The sequence below is a fragment of the Sinohyriopsis cumingii genome, chromosome 10 (assembly GCF_028554795.1).
Source record: "Sinohyriopsis cumingii isolate HCF-2022 chromosome 10, ASM2855479v2, whole genome shotgun sequence".
NCBI lineage: Eukaryota > Metazoa > Mollusca > Bivalvia > Unionida > Unionidae > Sinohyriopsis > Sinohyriopsis cumingii.
The window spans coordinates 90519581-90532589 of record NC_142970.1 but is presented as its reverse complement, the minus strand read 5'-3'; the positions used below and the strand labels follow the sequence as shown (position 1 = coordinate 90532589).

At 34.9% G+C, this 13009-nt stretch overlaps 1 protein-coding gene across 2 annotated transcripts in view; it reads left to right on the top strand.

The window, feature by feature from the left end:
* The window catches only part of LOC149790569 (uncharacterized), a 191274-nt gene that overhangs the window by 81009 nt on the left and 97256 nt on the right, over positions 1–13009 (top strand). The window contains exon 1 of one of the 2 annotated variants that reach the window (XM_089972638.1): positions 615–1028. The exons of the other annotated variant lie outside the window; for it this stretch is intronic. Within the exon in view, the coding sequence (XP_089828764.1) occupies positions 996–1028 (33 nt within the window). The 5' untranslated portion in view covers positions 615–995. Of the gene's footprint in view, positions 1–614; positions 1029–13009 lie in introns of those variants that run through there. 2 annotated transcript variants of the gene reach the window in all.

Below are 13009 nucleotides of genomic sequence, written 5' to 3'. Positions count from 1 at the left end.
AACACTATTTTACTATCTGTAGCACCATTCAAGCACTATTTTACCATCTGTAACACCATTCAAACACTACTTCACCACTATGGTGATCATTCAAACACTATTCTATCATTCAAACATTATATTACCATTTAAACACTTTTTTCCTACCTGAGGCACCATTCAAACACTATTTTACTATTTGCAACAATACTCGAACACTATTCTTACCAACTGTGACACCACTCAAACATTATTTTATTATCTGAAACACCATTCGAACACTATTTTACTATCTGCAACACCATTCAAACAATACTTTGCCGTCAGAGACACCATTAAAACGCTCTTGTGTGTGTGTGTGTGTGTGTGTGTGTGTGTCCTGCTTTCTCAGATTGATTTTCTTTTACTAGTTTATAAGTGAATGGAAACACATGATCATTATGTTATTTCACATAAAATATGTGAACTACCATCAGTTGTCATTTCTATCTCACTTAAGATATGTGAACTACCATCAGTTGTCATTTCTATCTCACATAAAATATGTGAACTACCATCAGTTGCCATTTCTACAGAACTGTATCTGGATGTGGGCCATTCACAGCTGAGTTTTTACTGCTCACTGAGCCATTTTTATTTGCTTCCGTTAAATGGAACGGGCCCCGTTCAGCTTGCTACACACGCCATGTGCTTGGTTGGGTATAATGTTTACTGATCTGTGATGGGAGAATAAGTTAATGGTTCTTTCCTTTAACTGGGAAATAACACTGTGTTAATTTTAATGTGTCGCAGCGTCCGTACAGCAGGTACATTTGGGAAAGACGATCATGTATAGTGAATTTTTTTTGTTTTGTTTTATGTGTGACATGCATGTACATGCGTGGACATGACACAATGGATGTATGAAGCTGCATCGTTATTATTGGTGAGAGTGAGGTCCATGTGGGGTTTTAAGATAATACGGGCAGCTGTATTGCCGAGTTTGTGAATTTATAACACACGGAAGTGAAGGATGCATGACTGACCAGACAATGGATTTTATGACTCAGGTAATTTAATCGAAAAACAGACAAGTTCGTTCTTGATATCTTTCTTTGTTACGATATGGTTGAATCATCATCCGTATTTCCAGTATTATATTCAGTCTCTGTGGTATGATTATTTAATGAGTCTGAATCGAAGTCATCGTTAACTTCAATGCAATTTTCTTTGTATCCTTTTCCTATTGTACTCTTTCTTTTAGCCACCAAAGTGAATCTTTTCTTAAAGTTAAACATACATGAAATGACGGTGTGTGTGCGTGTGTCATAAGGTGTTTTCTTCATGTATGTCTTTAAAGCTATTTATTGTTTTTGTAATATGCCTTTTTGGATTTTTTTTTTTTAAACTGAATTGAATTAAATATTTGTGGATGTTTGAGAAAGTGGGATGGGGGTTGTTTGGGATGAGTGGTAAAGAAAAGTTTATCAGGGTAATTAAAGGCATATAAAAGGTATAGAAAGATATAGAAGGATATTGAAAGGTATATAAAAGGTATAGAAAGGTATAGAAGGATATTGAAAGGTATATAAAAGGTATAGAAAGGTATAGAAGGATACTGAAAGGTATATAAAAGGTATAGAAAGGTATAGAAGGATATTGAAAGGTATATAAAAGGTATAGAAAGGTATAGAAGGATATTAAAAGGTATATAAAAGGTATATAAAGGTATAGAAGGATATTGAAAGGTATATAAAAGGTATAGAAAGGTATAGAAGGATATTAAAAGGTATAGAAATGTATAGAAGGGTATATACACGTATTGAAGGGTCAGCTGAAGCAAGATTGTTTAAGTAATGAGGCTAGACTGCAGTTTTGCGTCTAATTTAACTAACCTTCGTATCAAGTGTTTGAACATTATACCATTTTGGGTGTTTTTATTTAAAACAATATTAGCAAATGTGGCCATATAGCATATATATTTGGAAAATCGACCTAAACAAAGAAGATAATTAATGATTTTGGAGAAGGTCAATTTATCCCATTTATTACATGTAACCTGAAAGTAATAATACATTGATTGTACTATATGATAATTGTACTATGAGATAATTGTACTGTGAGGTAATTGTAATGTGAGATATTTGTAATGTGAGATAATTGTACTGTGGGATAATTCTACTATTGGATATTTGTATTATATGATGATTAAAAAGTTTGCTATTTGTTCATGCTCATTACGTAAATGGGTTCGGTTGTTATGAAGTTACCTATATTACTGCATGTTAATAAAATTGATATTAATGCCAAAAGATGGAAGAAGTGTCCGCTTAATAGCTGTAATAACATTATTGGTTTAGAGACAACAATAAAGTTTAGTTTAAAATGTGATTACATAATTTGCTTAAATATATTTAAGGATTCTAGTAGCGTTAACATTTATAAACTCGAGCTTTGTTCTGTAGCATGAAAGTGTACACGTCTAGTGAGTTTAGTTTAAATATTGTATTGACATTGTCTCTGAATAGCAGAAGTTACCGACCGAATTCCTCCAATTCCTATCACGCATAGGTTCTTCAGAAGTAATTTTTACCAATGCTTTAAAATATAACGATTGATTTTCCTTGTTAGGTTGGATACATTTTCGGCTTGATTTTCATTGCGTGCTTGGTTAAAGTGTCGACTTGATTTTCCTTGTTAGGTTAGATACATTTTCGCCTTGATTTTCCTGGTTAGGTTGGATACATTTTCGGCATTATTTTAACTGCATGCTTGGTTAAAATGTTGACTTGATTTTCCTTGTTAAGTTAGATACATTTTCGCTTTGATTTTCGTTGTTATGTTGGATACATTTTCGGCTTGATTTTCATTACGTGCTTGGATACATTGTCTGCTTGATTTTCCTTGTTAGGTTGGATACATTGTTTGATTTTCTTTGTTCGGCTGGACACATCGTCGGCTTCATTTTCCTTGTTAGGGTGGGTACATTGTCTGTGTGGTTTTCATTGTTTGCTTGGATACATTGTTTGTTTGGTTTTCCTTATTCGGTTGGACAAATTTCCGGCTTAATGTTCATAGCCTGCTTGGATACATTATCGGCTTGATTTTCCTTCCTAGGTTGGATACATTGCGTGATTTTCATTGTTCGGTTTGATACAGTGTCTGGGTGATTTTCATTGTGTAGTTGGATACATTCTCAGCTTGATTTTCCTTGTTCCGTTGGATACATTGTCAGTGTGATTTTCATTGTTCGGTTGGATACATTGTCTAGGCGATTTTCATCTGTGTTTGGATACATAGTCTGTTTGATTTTCCTTGTTAGGTTGGATACATTTTCGGCTTCATTTTCGTTGTGGGCTTGGATACATTGTTTACTAGATTTTCCTTGGTGAGTTGGATACATTGTCTGCTCAATTTTCTTTGTTTGATACGTTGTTCACTTGGCCCCTTTAATTATTTAAACTGTTTAGCACCGCTACTTGAGTAATTGCACGTAATTGGATTGCTTTTTCTAATGCAAACCATTATTATGAGCTTTCACATTATCATATACCCTGTGTTGTGGTCGTAGACCATAAAAGCTTATGGGATGGTCTTTCGTCCGTTAGCATAAAATTATTATCGCTACTCCTCCTAAGTCACTGAGGATTCGAATAACACACACACACACACACACACACTCGTGCTCGCCTGCATTAATGCCGTTTCTAATTAGTCCTGTATTATTGTTTTTTGTTGCTGCTATGACATCCAATATGGCCGACATAGCGGCTATCTTGAAAATCTCTCTCTCTCTCTCTCTCTCTCTCTCTCTCTCTCTCTCTCTCGTTCTCGCGTGCTCGCGTGCGTTCATGCAGTTTCTAATTGGTCATAGGAACAAAATTGGTGCAGCTAGGACATCCGATATGGCCGACACAGCGGATATCTTGAAAATCTCGTCATCACTGTTCTCCTGATTAATTGGCCATATCAACGTGATGCTTTCCTTAAAGTACTTTGGATGATTTGTAGTTGATCCTAAGTGAAAATCGTGCCGATCTAAAATCCAAAATGGCTACCAAAGCGGTTTTTAAAAAAAATAGAAATTTTTGTTGTCGCTACTTTCCCTACACGAATGGTCATATCAACACGTGACTTTAACTCAAAGACTACCTATGATGTATGGCTGATCCTAAATTTAGAAATGACTCCGATCTGGCATCGATTATGTTAGCCACGGCGGCCATGTTGGAAATCTTGTTATTACTACTCGACCTTGATGGGAAGTCATATTGACATGGGTTTTTTTATATCAAAAGACTTGTTGTATTGTTGGTCCAAATGAAAATGGTGCCAACCTGAGGTCCAATATGGCAGCCACAGTCTCAGTCTTAAAATTCTGGCCCGGAAAATCACATAGATATGTTGTTATCAACTAAATGACTTTTTATCAGGTCTACTTAGTCGTGAATAAAAACGGTGCCGATCAGATGTCTAAATGGCTTCACTGTGGTCAGCACGAAAATTGTATCGCTACTTTCTTCTGGATGAATGATTAAGCCTTCATGTAGTTTTCAGTGTAAAACAAAACCTAATGATGTTTTGATAAACCTGCATTAATGGTACTGATCTGATGTTCATTGTGTGGCCATCATGAAAGTCTTGTTTTCGCTACTTCTCGTAAAAAGTAAGTCATTTCGACAAGGGTTTTTCACCAGCAGAGTTCTGGTTGTGTTAAGTTGGTCTTTAAGGAAAATAATTAACCCTCAATATGACTAGTGTTGTGGCTATCTTGAAAATATTGTTATTCCTTCTCCATCCGAATCGACGGATATATCAACATTGTATTTTCTCGAATAGTCTTCTTACGATAAATTAAATTTGGTTCAGTCATCCATCGCATATGTATTCTACGACTACTGTCTTGAAGCATTCTGTCGCCATTAATCCCTGTATGGATGATCGTTATATCAAATTAGGTCATATTTTGGGTCTCATATGTGATGGTCAATGGCTCAAGTAATATTCAGCTTACAGCAGACAGGTTAACACGCTCAAATATTTATTTTGAATTGCGTACAATAGACCGATAACCATGCGAGGATAACGGTTGTTCTGTCTTAGGTAATTGCATGACATTGGATAATTTAATAAGTTCATAATTCCATGCCAGTCATTTCTAAGCTCTAAACGGCCTTGTGTTTTCCTTCAAAACTGGGCTGTATACAAAAGCATGTAATGAAATAAAAATAATAAAGAAACTAACAAGCAGTATAAATCAAATACACATAACAGTAATACATTACACTTAATAAAGGTTTTTTATTATTAGAAAATCTGACAGTAAGAACATGCAAAACTATGAAAATTGCAGATGTATCTCATTGTAAAAGCTCTTACGCTAAAGGAAATAATGAGGACGTTGTCCCAATACGGACAGTTTAGATTACACGGGTTTTCAATGTAATCATTAAATTGCTAAATTAAATAATTGATTGCGAGAGAAGTTATTGGAAATGAATTAAATTAAATAATTCAGTATCAAAATGTTGTGATTAAGATGGTTTGTAAAGATAGCACTAAATAATTGTGTTTTTCCAAAAAGTCATAAATCTTAAGTACAAAATTTGATTTGAAGTTGACTTAAGTATGGCGATGATTCATTGATATAACTTGGCCTCCAATCATGTATCGTCAGGTCAGGTTTTGGGTGATAAAATTGCATTGATTGGGAAAAAACATACTTCAGCCTAATATTTGTCATGCTTCATCTTATGGACTCCATAGTGTCTGAATCGTCATGCTACAGACTGATTCCTGGCTCCAACATAAAAATGCCTCGTGCATAACCTTTGATCTTGTACTGCTTTCTTGATCACAGAGAAGTACTCTGAACTATTGACACAGAACCAGGCTGAAATGACATAAGGCTGGTGTGTAATTATAAAATACCAGTCTTATGATTAAAAACTGATAATATGAAACCAGGCTACGAATATTAGTCTTCCTGTTCGCTCTGGAATATGGAATTGTTTACATTAAGTCGACATCTACGATAAGTCTTAATGCTGAAAAAAAAACTATGCTTGTCTTGTATGGCTGACGGAAGAGTTCGCCATTTTATGCGTCTTTTAAAGTTTCGTATCATGTTAGTTAATAACGAGTGTGTATGTGTGTGTGTGTGTGTGTGTGTGTGTGCAGGACTAGCGGCTACCAGTATTGATCTGAGACCCACAGTATCCAGAAGGAAAGGACAAGTTGAGACCATGGAATAAGATTGGAAGGCATATTGATCTGGTATAGGCAAACTTCATGAAAGATTTGTGCTTGGGGTTAACATTTTGTTTTTAAGGTTGTATGCAAGATTAGGACGAATGGGTTTCATAGGTTAATTCTGTCCAGTAGCAAGAATATCCAAATAATGCCGTCATACAGAAAGAAAGAAAAAACCACGGTGATTGTTGCATGTCTTACATATTATTTACTTCTTGATATTAGTATAAAGGTTTTAAAAGAATTGGACAATTAACAGAATTAACACATTTAGGTCTTTTACCATTCTCTTGTACTTTCGCACATGTATGACATATTTTGGTTGCAAAATACCCAAGGGCCCACGTGCGTTTATTGTTAGTCTGCGTATAGTTTTACATATGGTCCTTTTTATCTATATTTGACAAAAGTTACAGTAATGTATTTATTCTGCTTGAATTAACCGACATTGAAACCAGCCCATAAAAGACCCTCTGGGGACCCAACTTTTTTACTCTTTGGACGAGTCTACTTGATAACAATACATTTTACAATACAGATATAAAAGCGATTCATAAATATTATTCTAATAAAACATGTGTCTTTGTGCACATGTGTCATCTAATTCAGGTATTCAATGCATTATTTATGATGAAGATTGAATTAGGTACCAGGTTCAGTCGAAGGTAATGAACCTCTGATGGACTGGCGTTCTGTATATAGTGATTCTTCCACTATTAGACGCTTTACGCAATCATAATAATTCACAAAGGCATATTAACTATTCCCACAGCCAGGGAAGAAATTAAAGGAAACTACCGCATGTAGTTAGCTATAATGTGGTTGCGTATTCGTAGTTCATGGGCAGTGGGAATATGGTAATTGCGATAATGACAACAACTAAAAATCAGCACGTTTGGAGTATCTGTCCTCAAGTCTGAAACTCTGACAAATATTCTGGACCATATGGTATGAAATATGTACTCGTGGTCAGACTGCACTTAGACGCATTGTGTCGAAGCGTTCTTAGGCTTTTGCTATCAGAATTATTGTAAACAAAGAACCAGACAAGACATACAGAATGTAGCTTCCATTTGTAAGACTTTAGCCTTCAATCAACATGCAGCATTACCTTCAGTGTGGATATAAAAGAAAATAGACAATGTCGTGAGGTGCACGAGACTAATGGTAAAGGAGGCAGTCATTCGGAGGCTTAATAAAACTGTGCATGAAAAAAAAAGACCCCCTGATGATACCGAGCGTGTTTGAATGAAATAGGAAAGCTGGATATGTTTCTCATCAGAGATTTCCTGAGAAGTAGATTAAAATTATCTACATGCCTTTTGACTCCAATTACACAAGATAACAACTATATAGATGCTGATTAAAAACTGTTGAACGATGATGTATTTCCGTGTATTGGCTTTGTGGATACTTTGTCGAGGAACCATGTATTCATTTATAAAGGGACTAGTTTAATGAAGACGTTTAAGCTCATGAGAGTTTTCTTTGTAGGAAGCACAACTAATCTTTACTATGATGAAACTGCCTTATACCTTGAAAACTTGAAAGAGGAGTATGAATACACAGATAAAGAGTTTCATCAGCGCCGCCATTTGCTTAGTAGAGCCCGGGTGTAGGAGTAACCTTTCCAGACTCTGTATCAAATGCCAGTAAACAAGAAGTTAACTTGTGATCTTGCATTTAGTTCTAAATGAAAACAAAAAAACTTCATGATGCATGAAAGTAATTTTTAATTCGGTTTTAAATACTAGTAAGAAAATCTATTTAGACACAAATTAGTTTTTAAAAAATGGCTTCTGAAATAACATTGTTTTTGACTGAAACTAGGTTAGGTGTTTTTTTTTTTTAATAATAAACATTATCTATAAATCAAATAATATTTCCAGCACTTCAAAGTACTGGGCAAAACCGGCTCAATTATAGTTTGACTATACAAACCCGTATGTTTATTTGGAAAGTCCGTTAAGCATGAAAGGTGCAGGGGACGCCAGTATTTGTGCCATTCTGCTCACAATCAGTTAGAAAGTATAAATCAATGATTCAATTGACTTAATTATGTGCACTTTTTATCACATTTAACGTTTTCGTTATTGAAATGGGGGTCGGGTGCGTACGAAATATAGTCAGACTATAGCTAACCAAATCACTTTCGGCGATGTGATTTTTAAAAAATCAAATTTTATACCATTGGGGAAAAAGTCTAGGGTTGCCAAAGAGAAACAGGGATATTCTGCCAACTGGAAACACATATTTTAAAATATATATTTTTTTATTTGCCTAATCAAATATGACTTGACTTCCTACAGTTAAAGCTTCACAACACACTTTAACGCCTTTTTCTAAAACTCGCAATTCATAAACAACAACTCTTGCATAACTCTACATGTATGTATGTATGTATGTATGTTTGTATGTATGTATGTATGAGTTATGTAAGAAGCAGGTCAGCACAATCCCGACTTTAGTGCCTATTAAAAGTTACGTTCTAAAAGTAACGAATTTCAGAAAGTAAAGTTTTAGGATCACATGACTATGCAAGATTAGAGGTAAAGGTGTTTAATTATATAAAAAGGATACAAAGCAACTGATGCAAGTAAATATTCTAAACTCCGTAATATAAAGGATCAAATTTGTTACACAGACCGCATTTTTAAAAACAAAAATTTTAAGATTTCATTTTTAACTGAATTCTATAAAGGGGAACCCCTGGCTATACATGTAGCATTTTTATTTCAAACTTAAGGCGACATTTAGACGTTTCTAATTTTGAAATTTTCGTATCTGCAAACCTCTGCATATTTTGACTATGAATGTAATAGCGTGTAAGAAGTTTCTTTCGTTTTGAATCTAGTAATGTTTAAGATCTAGGTTCTGATGAAGTTACTTCAGTAAGTTTTTAGCGGTATTTTATTTACTCTGTTGTAGGTGTATGTACTATTTCTACGATCAGTTATAAGTCACTCTTTTGGAAGTACTGCATTTGGCTTAGTCGTCTAAATAATTAAATAATATTTGACAAAATCAAATGAAACAAATTAATCGTGGTATGACACCTGCGACTATTGCGCTTTGGATAGCGCTCACTTGCAGAATTATTCAGCACTTCAGTCGGTTGCGGTGTTAATTACACAACACATGTAGTGTGGTTTTGTTGTGAAACCTGATCTCAATCACTGCACCTGAAATATTTATATACGCTGTTTTACTCTCCACAAGTGAGTATTCCGCTCCTCCCCATGGTCTCGGGATGTTGTACAAAGCAGTAATTATCACTTCATCCTGGCAGGGTAGTTTTTTGCTGCAAACCATACTACGATAGTTATGCTTCACGTACGTTAATTATAGGAATACATTTACAGCTAAAATGCTGTCAATCATACTTTTAGTGTCATTACCATTTAGCACAATTTGTTCCAGATATTTAATGTGTTACTTATTTGATATTGGTTGTGGATTTCCCTTTTTGTAGGGTTCAGTTTTCACCAAATCTGATTCAATATTTGGTAATTATGCATTTAGTAAAGTATGGTAAACGGAGAAATCAGATAATGTGTATGAAATGTAAGAATGCAAGCAAAAAAAAAAAAAAAATATCACCCTCACTAGCTATACAAAATCTCACGCCGTGACCTTGTTCTGCAGAACCTAATCAGGTCGTGGAACATGCTAGGCACATGCATATCAAATCGTCCGGCCTGGTGATTACAGATGGCATGCGTACTCCTTTTCTAACTACATTGTGCGGCATTGTGGCCTTGACTATTGGGCAAGGTCAATTGAACCTAATAGTTTATGAAGATATACCCAGTTAAGCCAAGTTGGATGAAATATTTCCTAAGATATTGTGTTTAAAAGGTAATTAGATGAACGGATGAGACACGGACAGCACGAAAACAATGTCTCCGTCCCATGGAATGTCGTATTATGTATGTACGTGTGGCTGTGTCCTTTAACGGCACTTAATCACAACAAGGGCTATATGGTGCAAAAACCAAAAGTAAAGTTCGAACATTGTAAAACTTGGGATGTGGATAAAGGGAAACAATGTGGACCCTCATTTATAATGAACTTAACTTTTTACACATTCCTAAATAAATGATTCGATTTTAAAAACTAAATGTATACATAGATTACTGACATACTTCACTGTTACAGTCTAGAGTGTCTCAGAAACTACTGTTTTCATTTTCCTAAACATGGAGCTTAGTTCAGTTTGTAAAATTTCAAATTGTTAATGCACCAGAAAAGATCTTGTTATGTATATGAATGTTCTTAGGGCTTGGGGCAAATTCGGAAAAAGTTCCGTCACTGATAACTTTGGTTGTTGCGTTATGACTTTTGTAATGCACCTGTGAAATGGGCATTGAATCTAGACCTGATTAGACAGGGGGTCTAAATACTGATTCGTCGCTTTGTTTATACAGGAATCCAAGACTAATTTATCACTGTTGTCCAAGAGTATACAGGAGAATGGAAAGGCATATTCATCACCATTGTCCACAAGTAGGCTTCCTTATTTGGGCATAGTGAAAGTTTACTTCCGTCGGAAGAGCACTTACAAGTGGTTATTTAACTACACACAGTCACAGCTGAAGGAGCGTTTTCCTCAATCTAGAATGATGTTAAGGAACTAAAGTTCATTCGCTTGATATATCATTGTGTATTTATATAAAACAAATTAAACCTTTTATCATGCGTTAAAGTAGCCAACAATGAAAAAATGCAATATATTTTTTGCTTAGCAGCCTTCTCACTGCAAGGAGGTAGTTCCTTTATTAAAAGTGAAATAATATGCATGAGAAGAAAAAAGAAATTCCATTCACAATTCCTACCACTGAATAATTACGCGAAGAGTGACTGTTCCTATGAAAATGTTTTGTCATAACATCATCATGTTTTAAGTTCTAACTTTAGGGGCAGCTCAGGTGGCCTAGTGGTTAGAGCGTCCGCCGCAGATGCGGGAGGTCGTGGGTTCGATCCCAGGTCGAGTCATACCAAAGACTTACAAAAATGATACTAACAGCTGCTTCGCTTGGCGCTCAGCCGTAAGAGGTTAGTGTTAGAACTAGTCGGCCTGGTGTCAGAATAATGTGACTGGGTGGGACATGATGCTACATGTCTGCGGCATGATGCCCCAGTGCTAGACATAACTATAAACTGTCACACCGCAGATACCGTAGCGATATGACTGAAAAATTGTTAAAGATACGTTACAAATCCCAATCACACACACACACACACACACACACACACACACACTTTAGGGAGGCTTAGCTGTGTCGTTTTTTCTTTCTTTCTTTTTGGCATTCGTTTCCTATAAATGGTTTGAGACAATCACAAATTTATAGACTGCACAATTCTTCACCAATGTTTTAAATTCATTTTCGTCTTTGTTATGAAAGTGTATATTGCGTCTTTAGTTGAATCAAATACCCCTTAGGCTGCTATATTGCTTGTACTATATAGTTTGTGGATTTGGGAAGAGTTGAATTATTCGTGCTGATTCATATGGAAATTTAGGTGCTTGTTTAAATATAGTATATGTGTTATTCCTTTAGAGGATGTTGGAATACATGGTACACGGGTACACAGTCAAATTTCACATCAGGTTTGTTCTTCGAAACATTACTCTTTCCCGACGTATCTTGCATTTACATCTTTCATGGTTGAGAAATATAGTCTTGATTTTGGTACGGTATGTTCTGATTCTTGTTACATAATAGTACTGTATAATCTGATTGTGGTTACATAATAGTTATGTATGTTCTTGTAGTGGTTACATAATAGTAATGTTTGTTCTGATAGTGGTTACATAATAGTACTGTCTGTTCTTGTAGTGGTTACATAATATTACTGTATGTTCTGATAGTGGTTACATAATAGTACTGTATGTTCGGATAGTGGTTACATAATAGTACTGTCTGTTCTTATAATGGTTACATATTAGTACTGTATGCTCTTGTAGTGGTTACATAATAGTACTGTTTGTTCTGATAGTGGTTTCATAATATTACTGTATGTTCGGATAGTGGTTACATAATAGTACATTATGTTTTCATTGTGGTTACATAATAGTACTGTATAATCTGAGTGTGGTTGCATAATAGTTATGTATGTTCTTGTAGTGGTTACATAATAGTAATGTTTGTTCTGATAGTGGTTACATAATAGTACTGTCTGTTCTTGTGGTGGTTACATAATATTACTGTATGTTCTGATAGTGGTTACATAATAGTACTGTATGTTCGGATAGTGGTTACATAATAGTACTGTCTGTTCTTATAATGGTTACATATTAGTACTGTATGCTCTTGTAGTGGTTACATAATAGTACTGTTTGTTCTGATAGTGGTTACATAATATTACTGTATGTTCGGATAGTGGTTACATAATAGTACATTATGTTTTCATTGTGGTTACATAATAGTACTGTATGCTCTGATAGTGGTTACAAAATAGTACTGTATGTTCTTGTAGTGGTTACATAATAGTACTGTATGTTCTTGTAGTGGTTACATGATAGTACTGTATGTTCTGATAGTGGTTACATAATAGTACTGTCTGTTCTTGTAGTGGTTACATAATATTACTGTATGTTCTGATAGTGGTTACATAATAGTACTGTATGTTCTTGTAGTGGTTACATAATAGTACTGTATGTTCTTGTAGTGGTTACATGATAGTACTGTATGTTCTGATAGTGATTACATACTATTACTGTATGTTCTGATTGTGGTTACATAATAAAACTTTATGTTCTGGTAGTGGTTACATAATAGTACTGTATGTTCTTTAT